This window comes from Neoarius graeffei, chromosome 15, assembly GCF_027579695.1.
Source record: "Neoarius graeffei isolate fNeoGra1 chromosome 15, fNeoGra1.pri, whole genome shotgun sequence".
Classification (NCBI taxonomy): domain Eukaryota; kingdom Metazoa; phylum Chordata; class Actinopteri; order Siluriformes; family Ariidae; genus Neoarius; species Neoarius graeffei.
In genome coordinates, this window is record NC_083583.1 from 36,600,828 (window position 1) to 36,614,385 (window position 13,558).

Below are 13,558 nucleotides of genomic sequence, written 5' to 3' on the forward strand. Positions count from 1 at the left end.
CTAATCCTTATATACAGCCATTATACAATAGCGTTTAATGCTGAAACCTTATAATACATTTAGTCCATGGTTTTTGTTTGTCAGATTACTGATAATTCTTATTTTGCGAACATAACTACAGGATTTAAAATGTCTAACACTACTCAACAATATTATTTTACCACCTAGGGCAGCAGAAGACCGCAGTGTCACTCCTACTAAAAACATTAACAAATGGATGTAGAGGAATGAATATGCATCTTATAGTCCATAGCCGTTTCTTTGTACCTGTAGTGTGTTTAGGACAAATGAAGGTTATTTTAAAGGCCTAGAGAAATGTACCCCTTTCCTCCTTGGATAATAACTTATAATTGAAACCCACGTCGTAAATGTCGGGAGCATTCAGAATTTGTCGAGTTTAAATTTCCCGCCAAGGGAATCCTGGTCCCAGTGTCGCCATTATTAGCTGGCTTTCACACGATGTCAGGAGTGTGGGTGGTTTTACTGGTGGTTTTTCCACATAGAGAAGAAGGGGGAGAGAAAAAAGGGAAAGAGCCCGGAAAGCGACCTATCGCTGCCGGGTGCAGCAACACAAATGCTGTGGAGGGAGTGGCCCTGTTCCTTTTCCCGAAAGATAAAGGTAATCACTAATTAGTCAAGACTTTGCTACAATGAACTGCAAAGCATTTTGTTTCCAACATACTGTAATACTACTAACTTGAGGAATGCATCTTCAACTTCCAGTCATCCAAACACCCCCACCCCCCATCGCGCATTTACTGGGCGGTCTACTGCCGGCGATGGACGGCCACGGAAAAGTTGAACTGAAGACTGTCAGCTGTAGCTGTACTAGGCTAGCATATCCTCCTTCTTTTTTTTTTTTTTTTTTTTTTTTTAAGTCTATTCTAATTCTAAGAACGTTTTGAAAAGTTTACCCTTCCATATTTGCAAGTCAGTCTTCATGATCGTCCTCGGGTTCATCATTGTCACTGTCCCTGCTCTCATCGGACAATTCTGGCTCGAATCGGTAGGGTCAAATACCTCTCCCTTCTTCCCTGTTGCTGGCCACTTCTTCCTCTGTCAGTACATTGTCATCAACTTGAACTGATGAAAAACTACTAAAACTTAGTTTCTCCCTCACAAAATTCCTGCTCGCTCATCATGTTGTTTGCGGCCGACACACACCACTGATGTCACATGGCTCCAGTCTGCTACTTTCGGGTGGTTTTAAAAGGGCTAAGTTTACTCGGCTTTCATCTGCGATTATATCCGCTACTGTGCGATTTAGAGAATAGTTGCCTCTGTCCAGGGACTCGATAAACCTTGCCGAATTTAACTGCTATTCTGTTTTAGTGCAAAAAAAAAGCACTTTTCTAGGCCTTTAAATGTTAAAGCAATACATGCTGCTTTGAGTCTTGCCTAAGAACACCCTTACCTGTGATATGATCACTGTAATGCATGTTGTACATTACTTTTATAAAACGGCTATTATTAAAATTCAGTGTTCAATAATTAATTTATGAACAATTCTTCCCCCACACATGGTCAGTTAACAGAAAGCTGTGAGAAAGGAAAACAATTGTCAAGAGAATAGCTTGGTGTTCTCAAGTTACAAGTTTCTGTGTACTATTATTCTCTTGAATATTAGATGTCCTTGTGCTACTGTGCAAATCTGTTTTATTCAGAAGCACATGGATTTAAAACGCGCAGCTATTCAATCCAAGTCAGAATACAGCAGGAGATATATAGTCTCTAGCCGCTTTATCCTGTTCTACAGGGTCGCAGGCAAGCTGGAGCCTATCCCAGCTGACTACGGGCGAAAGGCGGGGTACACCCTGGACAAGTCGCCAGGTCATCACAGGGCTGACACAGAGACACAGACAACCATTCACACTCACATTCACACCTACGGTCAATTTAGAGTCACCAGTTAACCTAACCTGCATGTCTTTGGACTGTGGGGGAAACCGGAGCACCCGGAGGAAACCCACGCGGACACGGGGAGAACATGCAAACTCCGCACAGAAAGGCCCTCGCTGGCCACGGGGCTCGAACCCGGACCTTCTTGCTGTGAGGCGACAGCGCTAACCAATACACCACCGTGCCATCTATAATTTTTTTTTTTTTTTTTAAATGTTTAAAAGTCCAAGAAACATGTGAAATTCTTAGCTGAGTGTTTAGGAGTGATTTTTAAATTTGGTGTCCTTTTACATTTGCTTGTCTTGAGTTTGGCTGATTGTTCCTCTGGCATCATTTCTCGTTTGTTCAGGGAGGTCATGTACTATTGCAGCTCTGTGGGAATGCCTGTGGTTTCTGTAGTTGGACTGTAAGATGGACACTCCAGTGACTGAAGAGCTGAAACATGCATTTTCCAGCTCCAGGAAATCAGTAGGCTAGAGAGAAGGCTTCGGTTTTGTTTTAAGACCTTAACCATGATCAACTTGAGTCTCGCATTTAAAAATCAGATTCAAACGGTCTTGAGGGAGTCTTTCCAAAATGCTGCTTAATCACTTTAAGCCCTTGCTCAGAGCCAGATGATTGCCCAGAGGGAGAAATATTAACATAAATTAACATTTTATGTTAAGCCCAGCTCATGAGGATGGATTTAACTGGCTGTGATCAGAGGTGTAGTATTTAGCAATGGCTCGGTGAAGTTAGTGTGTCGGCGTGTAAAAAGCGTTTGGGGTTTTGTTTTTAAACCTGAATGCCTCACAAGCTTTGCGTTGTGGGGAGGGGAGGCTGAAATGAATGAAATTTATTCACAAGTTTGAGAACCTGTTGCAAAGAATACATCTCTTTCAGCTGAGATTTACACACCGGCGTGCTGGATGTTTACAGCAGGCTTTTTTGTGAGAACTTTGGGAGGGTCTGGATGTGTCTGTTGTGGGAAGCATTCATGGTCGGACGAGATAGGCATGCCACACGTCACTCGATGCCAGCAGCAGCTCCGGTTTCTCTAATGACAGGCTCCCCAGCTGGGTCTTTTTGAAATGTTTCAGTTTCCAGCTCAGTTGGCTTTAGCTAATGACCATGTTCAAGGCTGCACTTGTAATCTCCAGCTCTCCCTCCTTAAAAAAAAAAAAAACACAAACACACACAAGGCAAAACCTCTGTTTCAGAAGTTTCACAGAAGCAGCCTTTATTTTTAGTCTCTCAATATGTTGGACATATTTGGAGAGTCAATCTGAGACCGCAGTTTCTGAGCAGCGAGCACTTTGATTTCTATCAAACAGTATGCCACTAATTCAGTCTTTCATCCAAACCATAATAAATGGCACCCATATACTTAAATGTTACTTTCAAAAATCCAAAATTTCTATTATATTTAAAGTCGAAAGCTGCAGTTACACTCTGCTTTCTCTTGGTTATTTCTTAACCCTTGTGTTGTGTTCATATGTCGTTGACTTTGGACAGCTGAGAAAGAAAACTGGGTTAAATATAGTTTATCGTGTTTCAAAGAAAAATATTTCTATGAAAGGAAATGCAATATTTTGAGGGAAAACAAGTGCCAGTATATTGAAAATAAAAAGAATAATATTTCAACAAACGTTGTTAATATTTGGGCAGCATGGTGGTGGTATAGTGGTTAGCATTGTCGCCTCACAGCAAGAGAGTTCTGGGTTTGAGCCCAGCAGCCAACAGGGGCGTTTTTTTTTTTTTTTGGTGGAGTTTGCATGTCCGTCTCCCCCACCCCCGTGTCTGCATGGGTTTCTTCCGGGTGCTCTGGTTTCCCCTACAGTCCAAAGACATGCAGTTAGGTTAACATGAGGCGTCTTTAGGCTGAGGTGCCCTTGAGTGAGGCACCTAACCCCCAACTGCTCCCCAGGCGCTGTTAGCATGGCTACCCAGAGCACTGGGCAGCAATGGGGTGTGTGTGTGTGTGTGTGTGTGTGTGTGTGTGTGTTCACTGCTTCAGATGGGTTAAATGCAAAGAGGAATTTCACAAGTGTATGTGTGATTTGAATAAAGTTCTTCTTCAACAATAACGAACCAATTTACCAGAAAAAAGTAATATTTTGAAAATACGTACAGAATATATTGAGGAAAAAGAAATTGTAGGAAAAATTCAAATGTGAGCAACCACTTTAGACTCTCATGGGGAGATGTGCTGAATTAGTTTCATATGTTTCATGTAGTGAGACAACTGTCCCAGGTCCAGTTTAAACGATCAGTTGTGTTCATTCGTTAGTCTGAGTAAGCCCTTCAGTGAGTAACGTGCAGTGAACGTATGCTTAACAGTGACTCATCTACAAGCACAGGAAGTCTGAAACAATACTATGATGTCAGAACTTGGAGGTCCTCTCATGTAGCACTTTCCTGTTTTCATTTTTAAAGCCCAAACATGAGGAGAGTAGAGCTTATGTAAAGTGCTGAACATCTACATTGAATATAAAGAATTTAAATTCAATTTTGGGTACAAGTAAGGAATAAATCATTTGGTGGTGTGCTATTGTAGGAAAATAGCCGGGGGGGTGTTGATGCAGTGGCACTGTTACCATCATGAAGTTGATTCATTTCCTATAAAAGCTTGTCGTGTGTGTGTGTGTGTGTGTGTGTGTGTGTGTGTGTGTGTGTGTAGCTTTGTAGATTATCAACCATTTCAATTTTTTATTTATTAAAGAATAAGAGGGTTTTTTATCTGTATAATTACATTTAATGTTATGGAACAGCCACAAAATGGAGTAGTTCCTGCTCTCACTTGCATTATAGAAGCTATAAACAGTTGTTTCCTCACTTTTTTTTTTCCTCCTCTCTCTCACTCACTCACTCTCTCTCTCTCTCTCTCTCTCTCTCTCTCTCTCTCTCTCTCTCTCTCTCTCACACACACACACACACACACACACACACACACACACACACACACACAATTACTTTTAGTTCCCCATAAGCTCAATGTCAAGATTTTTCAGTGTCTGAAAACTTGCATTCAACAGCCACGTTAATAGGAACTTGTTCATGATTAAGATTCCTGTTCTTGGCTGCAGGAGTGGAACCCAATGTGTTCTTCTGCTGTTACATGCTGAAATGTTTTTCTGCTCGCCATGGTTGTAAAAAGTGATTATACGAGTTACTATATCCTTCCTAGCAGCTCGAACCAATCTGGCCATTTTCCTCTGACCTCTCATCAACAAGGTGTTTCCACCTACCAAACGGTCACTCACTCAGTGTTTTGGGATTTTCGCACCATTCTGTGTAAACTCTACAAACGTGTGTGTGTGTGTGTGTGTGTGACCCCCAGGAGATCAGCAGTTTCTGAAATACTCAAACCAGTCCATCTGGTACCAACACCCATGTCACAGAGATCAAGTTTTCCCATTCTGATGTTTGAAGTGAGCGTTAACTGAGGCCAAGTTTACATTAGACCGTATCTGTCTCGTTTTCTTCGCGGATGCACTGTCCGTTTACATTAAACCGCCGGGAAACGGGAATCCGCCAGCGTCCACGTATTCAATCCAGATCGTGTCAGCTCCGGTGCTGTGTAAACATTGAGAATACGCGGATACGCTGTGCTGAGCTCTAGCTGGCGTCTCATTGGACAACGTCACTGTGACAGCCACCTTCCTGATTCGCTGGCGTTGGTCATGTGACGCGACTGCTGAAAAACGGCGCGGACTTCCGCCTTGTATCACCTTTCATTAAAGAGTATAAAAGTATGAAAATACTGCAAATACTGATGCAAATACTGCCCATTGTGTAGTTATGATTGTCTTTATGCTTGCCATCCTTCCACTTGCAAGTGGTAAGTGATATGCGCTGGGATCACACACACAGCGGCTCAGTCAAGAAACACAGCTTGTGCACTTCACTCGCGCTCTGTGTGAGCTGCGCAGGGCCGGAGTGCGCACCCTCCAGAGGGCACTCGCTGTTCAGGGCGGAGTGATTTGGAGCGCAGGATGCCTGCGGAGCCGAGCGTATCCGTGTATTGGTGTTGCTGTGTGCACACTAATCGTTTTAAAAACGTTAATCTGATGATCCGCTGATATGGTCTAATGTAAACATGGGCTGAGGATATTGATTTGTATCTGCATGATTTTATGCATTGTGCTGCTGTCAAGGGCTCGGCTGATTAGATAACTGCATAAAACAGCAGATCTATGGGTGTTCCTAATAAAGTGACTAGTGTGCTTACAGATTTACACTGGAGGCTCCTTCCATGAATGTCTCCTTACAGAAATCATCTCCATTTCAACAATTGCACATGCTTTTAATCCGTTTATCTGGAGTGTTCACCGTACAAGTCTGTGCATGAGCCGTTACTATAGAAACAATAATGTATTAGAATGACTATGACAGAGAGCTGTGCTACTGTCAGAGCTGCTGTTCTAGAAGATTATTACACAGCTTTGTTCAATACTTGGTACTGATTGGTCAATTACGGCATTCTAAGGTCTGTTATTTCTGAATAGCAGACTGGTTGCTATGGACACCGTTCTGATCACGGAGTCTGATAGACTCTGGAGGACCATGTACAATCATATCAGTCTGCAGAAAGAAGTCCAGTAAGTTTTATTTCTCAAATTAGCAATGTTTAGTTCACCATGTCACACAAAGTTACTCAACCAGAAAACGCCATAGGTCTTTCTTGAATTACGTGAATAAGTAGGTTAATTTTACGAAGGTTACGTTGCTATAGACGCAGTTCTAACCATAGAATCTATCTAACTTTTTTTTTTTAAGCAGAAGCAATAATTATATCATTTTTAAATCGATAAAATCATTTTAAATCAGTTTTTGTCAAATTATTGCTTTCTTTGATAGTAGCTCTGTAATAAGCATAATAATGTACAGTGAACTGGTCATTATTGTGAAATAAACCCTGACAGGGTGATTCAGGAGCCCGATGCAGAGCGAAGCAGCTTGCTGTACACATTTCCTTACTTAATCAACACCTCCTGACCAATCGGATATGAGGATTCAACAGTGGAAGTTGGAAATGTATTCTATACCTCTACAAAACTCTTTAATGAATGAGGTAAAAGTGTAAGCACTAAAAATATGCAGTATTTTTAGACCTGGGTGATATGATGTATAAATATTGCAAAATATTAACATCATTGTGCACTTTATTTATTTATTATTTTTTTTAAAATACCAAGGAACTGGGGCGGCACGGTGGTGTCGTGGTTAGCGCTGTCGCCTCACAGCAAGAAGGTCCGGGTTCAAGCCTCGTGGCCGGCGAGGGCCTTTCTGTGTGGAGTTTGCATGTTCTCTCCATGTCCGCGTGGGTTTCCTCCGGGTGCTCCGGTTTCCCCCACAGTCCAAAGACATGCAGGTTAGGTTAACTGGTGACTCTAAATTGAGCATAGGTGTGAATGGTTGTCTATGTGTCAGCCCTGTGATGACCTGGCGACTTGTCCAGGGTGTACCCCGCCTTTCGCCCGTAGTCAGCTGGGATAGGCTCCAGCTTGCCTGCGACCCTGTAGAACAGGATAAAGCGGCTACAGATAATGAGATGAGATGAGACCAAGGAACTGAATATTAGTAAACATTTATTTTCCTTATTAAATGCTTTACTTTTTGTAAACTTTTATTCACTGGCTCCACACATTTGTTAGTAAAACTAAATGCTGTAAAGCACATTGCCTGAAGTCTGTCAAGTATTGGGATACATTTTTGCCTAATTGACCAGCCCTGTTTAACCCTAATAGAGGTCTAAAACCGAATGCTTATGTGTAGCTTCTTAAGGAAACTCTCATCTCTGTGTGATTATTGAGAAATCGCAGATGATAATATAATTTGGGTTTAAAGAGGTATAAATGTTTGTTTACTGCAGATTCATATCTGTGACTCTGACACTGTGCAATTGACTGCAGTAGAGATGTTGATGGATGATAAAGTACATCTCAGCACTAGGTGACTGCTTAGCTTAAAAGCAAGCCTGTGTTGAAGACGAAGCTATGATTGGGGTTTAGGTGAAAAGGGGTAAAACGGAATTGATGAGGGGAGAGGAAAGTAGGCCAAGCCCAGAAACCCTCTAATGGCTCCCATATGCGTCCGTGGTCGACGGTTGATGGTTTGGTAAAGGGAATGAAGATCATGCTACAGTAGATGATGTAGAAGCAGTGCCATGTGTGGTTAGCACAGGACTGCCACGCCAGCTGTGAGGTCACATGCTAGCTATGTTGACCACGTCATGAGCAGCAGCATGGTCTGTCATTGGTTCCAGTCAGCGGTCATCTGGTTCTTGCAAAACAATGATCATCATTGTATCGACGCTTGACTGCTCGCTAGTTTTGGTCTGACCTGCCGTTTTTGAGACAAAAAAAAATTAGATGGTGAGTCATACTGCCTGCTTCTCCCCTGAATTTTTATTATTGTTTATTCTGCAAAGGAAATTTGGTAGAGGATCAGCATAGGGTACGTTCTCCATGTTTAAAGTAATCCTGTGATAAAGCAGAATTACTGTTGCACTGTAAAGTGGTGATCTACCCCAGGGATTAACCTTTTATTTTTTTTTTTTTAATTAATTAATGAATGGTACATCATTAGTTTTTAATTTGTTATGGAACCTCCTCAAAACAAGTTGATTCTTGCTACCATTTAAGCAGCTATGTATAAACAGTCGTTCCTTCACCAAGAAATGCACCTTGTCCCACTACAAAGAAACTGCATCGTAAAACTCCTCTGTCCTGAAGATGTCAGGAAAATTACAGGTTTACCTCTGATCTGTTTCGAAGTGCTGACGATGGGCTCTCCTTTCAATAAATATTTAAATAAGTTCTTATAGAACCATCATATCAGCGGTTACGGTTTTTTTTTTTTAAATCTGTTTTTGTGGCTTGTCTGCTGTACAAATCTCTGTGAATGAGCTGATGACTACTGAAATAAGTGTATAACAAGTGCATTAATATATACCTGTAGTACTGGCAAGAGCTGCTGTTCTAGAACATGAATCAACACCTTTAGGCCAATCCAAATTCAGCAACACTATAGTACAAGTCATATTAATGTGCTGTCTGGATTATGGAGGGGGAAAAAAAAAGTTCTTGACCTTAAAGCATACACTATGTGGCCAATAGTATGTGGACACCTGACCATAACGCTCATATGTACTTGCTGAACATCCTATTCCAGATTTGGTCTCCACTCTTCTGGGAAAGCTTTCTACTAGATTTTGGCATGTGGTTGCAGGGATTTGCCCATTCAGCCACAAGAGCATTAGTGAGATCAAGCACTGATGTCACTCTGGTTCTTCCACTCCAACCTTGGAAAACCATGTCTTCATGGTACTTGCTGTATACAGGGGTATTGTGGTGTTGGAACAGGTCTGGGCCCTTTAGTTCCAGTGAAAATAAATCTTAAAGCTACAGCATACTTTTGATCATGTTCTGTATTGTTGAAGCATGTGAATAATTTTAAAGGAGACATTATGCAAAACTCACTTTTTCAGTGCTTGTACACATTAGTATATCTGGAGTGCCTGCCAACCCACAAACTCTCTGAATTAAGACCATCTAGTAAGTTTCTTTTGGCTGGCTATTTGAGAAAACATGTCCTTCACCAAGCCATTCAGATTTGGCTCCTTGACATGAACTCATTAGGATCATGCCTCCTAATCTGAGTATCTCCTTTGTGAATGAATATTCATGAGAAGTGCTACCTGATTGGCTGGCGAAAGAGGAGGTTGGTGTAAGCAGTGGTTCATTTGTCATTGGTTTCAGTAGTCAGTGGTTGGTACTTCCAAATTTTCTCTAAATACAAAGTATTTTGGAAGATAAATAAGGCCGTAAACAGTTTCCCAAATCTAAAACTGGGAACATGGTGAAAGACATAAGGCTAACTAACGTTATTGGTGCACTTTTAATGGAAAGACTGTGCAGTCATGACTTTTTAGTTACACGTTTCACATGCTTTTGGTCTGCTTATCTGGAGTGTTCACTATACAAGTTGCCGTGAAGGAGTTGTTACTATTAAAACGAGACAAATGACCATGTAGTGAGCACCTGAAGTAGCAACCAGAAGTGATATTTTATTAGATGTTCTTATTTGGTCTATTGTGTATTTTTTCCTCATTATTTTTGTCAGATTATATCTCTTGCCTGACTTCAACGTCCAGTAAGCAAGAAAACAAAATGGCATATGTGCATGCAACTTGAGACACCATAATAAACAGGAATCTTTTTGCCCACAGTGTGGTTCCTCTGCTGAGAGAATCCATCGGGATCCTGATGCAGCGAACTCCACCTGCTCTTGACCACACCCTTCCTGAGTGCTACCAGAGAGTGAGTGCTGCTTCTTTTCACTTCTTAAAATGGCAGTTTCTTTTAAGAAAATGCTAAATAGACTGGCAGGCTTTAAATCCCAGCATGACCAGAACAGCTGCCTGCTTCCATTTCAGTGCTGCTTCCTCCTAATCGTTAGCTGTGGGTTCTTGTGGTTTTCTGTCCAGGTGCAGCAGCTGCAGGGTGTGTATAACTTGCAGGAGCCACACTTCTGGACACTGTGCACTGACGTCTACATCGGCACGCTGAAACTCCTTGTGGCTCCGGATGCTGATTCCCGATGGATCCTCAGTCAGACACACAACATTTTCACACAGGTGAGGGAAGAACGGGATAAGAGTCGCTGATGTATATTTCACCTGCAGTGCTGTACTGAAATGAAAAGTGAAATGTACTACTGATGCGTTTTTCTTTTCTATTTATTTATTTAGTTTTTTTTTTCGTTTTCGATATGATATTGGTTAGGGTTGATATGGTTTTTCATTCAGTCATATACAAGCCAGCAGTAAAAACTAAAGAAAGAAAATATTACAAAACCTCTATACAAACCTTTTATATAAAATCTCTTTGCACATCTTTGTATATAGCACAAAAAAATATGAAATCCCCTAGTTGTTGCTCTTTCTTGAGAATGACTTTCCATAAAATTGCATACACTGTTTAGTTTTTATCATGTTATCAGCAGAAAGAATGTCTGGGAGGAAAAGCTAGCTCACTGAGCCAAAATAAATTCTGACTGCTACTGCAGCAGAGTACAATGCTGTTAAACGAAAATGATTAATTTACTCGTGATCAGTAAATGCATATTCTTCTGTGTTCGATGTCCATCGTATTCGATGAAGCAGTAATGGATTAAACACAGCCAAAAGCTTTTCAGTGCTGTTGTGTCCCTGTCCTGAGAAACTGATGTGCTGTAGTGTGACTTAGCACGATTTCAAAGGGACGGACATAAAATGATGAGAACCACTGGGCGTAAGGAACTTGATATAGTGAAATATACAGTAGCAGTCAAACGTTTGGGGACACCTATTCATTCATAGGTTTGTTTTTCCCCTGTATTTTGACTATTTTCTACATTGTAGAACAGTATTGAAGACATCAAAACTATGAAATAACGTCGAAGGAGGCGGCACGGTGGTGTAGTGGTTAGCGCTGTCGCCTCACAGCAAGAAGGTCCTGGGTTCGAGCCCCGGGGCCGGCGAGGGCCTTTCTGTGTGGAGTTTGCATGTTCTCCCCGTGTCCGCGTGGGTTTCCTCCGGGTGCTCCGGTTTCCCCCACAGTCCAAAGACATGCAGGTTAGGTTAACTGGTGACTCTAAATTGACCGTAGGTGTGAATGTGAGTGTGAATGGTTGTCTGTGTCTATGTGTCAGCCCTGTGATGACCTGGCGACTTGTCCAGGGTGTACCCCGCCTTTCGCCCGTAGTCAGCTGGGATAGGCTCCAGCTTGCCTGCGACCCTGTAGGACAGGATAAAGCGGCTAGAGATAATGAGATGAGATGAGAACGTCGAAGGAATTGTGTGGTAAACAAAATGTTTCATATTTTAGATTCTTCAAAATAGCCACCGTTTACCTTGATGACGCTTTACACACTATTGGCATTATCTTAACCAGCTTCATGAGGGACTCACCTGGAATGCTTTTCAATTAACAGGTGCCTCGTCAAAAGTTAATTAGTGCAATTTCTTGCTTCTTAATGCGTTTTGAAATCAAATGGTAAATAATAAAAACAGTAAATAGCCCAATTCCACAACTGTAGTAATCCATATTGATTGATTGTCAAGAACCACTCAACTAAATAAAGAGAAACGACATCCATCATTACTTTAAGACATGAAGTGTATCTAATTAATTAATAAAAATGTGTATATATAAATGCAGTGAATTTTAAAAGATTTTATTTCTATTTCATTCCCCCATAATTTCTAAATGAGCTCTCAATTTAGCTACATGGCTTTTGAGGAAAAGTTTAAAGCCATTCAGTAAAGACATGTCGAGACAGCCACTTCATATACTTCTAAATATAATGGGTTAATAGACAAATGTATTTTGAATGGCAACTATGAGGTCTAATTGTGCACTGGGATTAACCAGGACCATAGCAACCCTAAGTTAGATATGTGATTTATTTTATTATTTTTTTAAATATAGTAAAGTGCACACTTTTTTGACGCTGTTTTTGTCTCTCCAGGCAGGAGTAAGGCAGCTGTACGTTCAGATTGATGTGGCAGCCATGTAGGAGTTACCCTGATTCAGGAGTCCTGGGACCAAAGCCCTCTGTGCTGCTACATGAAGCTCATCACCAAACCCTGACCCCCTTTCTACCCCTTCTCTTAATATCTCTGGGTTTCTCGATGCTGTCATCACCCAGTTGGACCAATCTGGAGTGGCTGCAGTACAGTACAGTATGGTACACTGACTCTTTCCAGGAAAGCCAAACAACATGAAGACTACACTGAGGCCTTTGGTCAACAGTTGTACATGTTCCTATATTTTGTAATATCCCTCAAAGACTTTAGTCTGTATTTGGTGTCTCATCCTCATTACAGTCGGAATGAGGTTTTAATTTTGTTTAAGAAGGAAAAGCCTTTAACAGTATGTGAACTGAATCATCACTAGTATTTTCTCTGTGGTCCGATGTCTTTGCAGCTGCAGAAGTCAGTCACTCATGTTGTTCCGCACTTCAATTCAGCATTATGCTTTGATCTCTTAAGTGCCTTTTCCCCCCGGTGGATTTCTCGGACAATCTTCCACACATCTCCTCCATCCACTATCTGGAAAATCAAGGGTTTTGCTGTAGGTTCATTCTAGCCAGTTTTAACATTCCTTAGCGCTTTTTTTTTTTTTAAACTGCATGGTGTTCTGATTGATTCACTGATTTATTTCTCAGATGTCTGCTCATACAAAACTGGATGAAACACCAGCTTTATTCAGCCATAATGAAGCTCATGAGCCACTTAAATATGAGAAGTCCATAATTTAATTGCCCATATGGAGATTTTTTTTTTTTTTTAAACATCTGTGCCACAGGCCAGTACATTTGTGCAATTCAATAAATTATATTGCCATCTGATTTGTACTTTTTCATTTGATGGACTAATAAAATCATACATGGATTACTGAATTAGCTTGAGCAAAAATTGTGCCCACTTTGATGTCTGCACACAAACTGTTAAATATCACAGGTAGGTACAGACAGCTGGGGACAGAATCGTTAGGATCAGATGGGACAGGTATTTAAAAACCTCACACCTCTAAGGCATAACTTCTGAAGTTAAGGAAATGCTACAAATTATGCAATGAATTTCATTAGTCTGCAATCCAGGTACAAAGAACTGAAAGACTGAAGGGGAGGG

At 41.2% G+C, this 13,558-nt stretch overlaps 1 protein-coding gene across 1 annotated transcript in view; it reads left to right on the forward strand.

Annotated features, from left to right (window-relative positions):
• Positions 1–13,275, forward strand: part of slc30a7 (solute carrier family 30 member 7) — a 51,842-nt gene extending 38,567 nt beyond the window's left edge. The window contains exons 9-11 of the mRNA XM_060941222.1: positions 10,112–10,202; positions 10,370–10,519; positions 12,394–13,275. Coding sequence (XP_060797205.1) covers positions 10,112–10,202; positions 10,370–10,519; positions 12,394–12,441 — 289 coding nt within the window. The 3' untranslated portion in view covers positions 12,442–13,275. The remainder of the gene's footprint in view (positions 1–10,111; positions 10,203–10,369; positions 10,520–12,393) is intronic.
• The last annotated feature ends 283 nt before the right edge of the window (positions 13,276–13,558 follow it).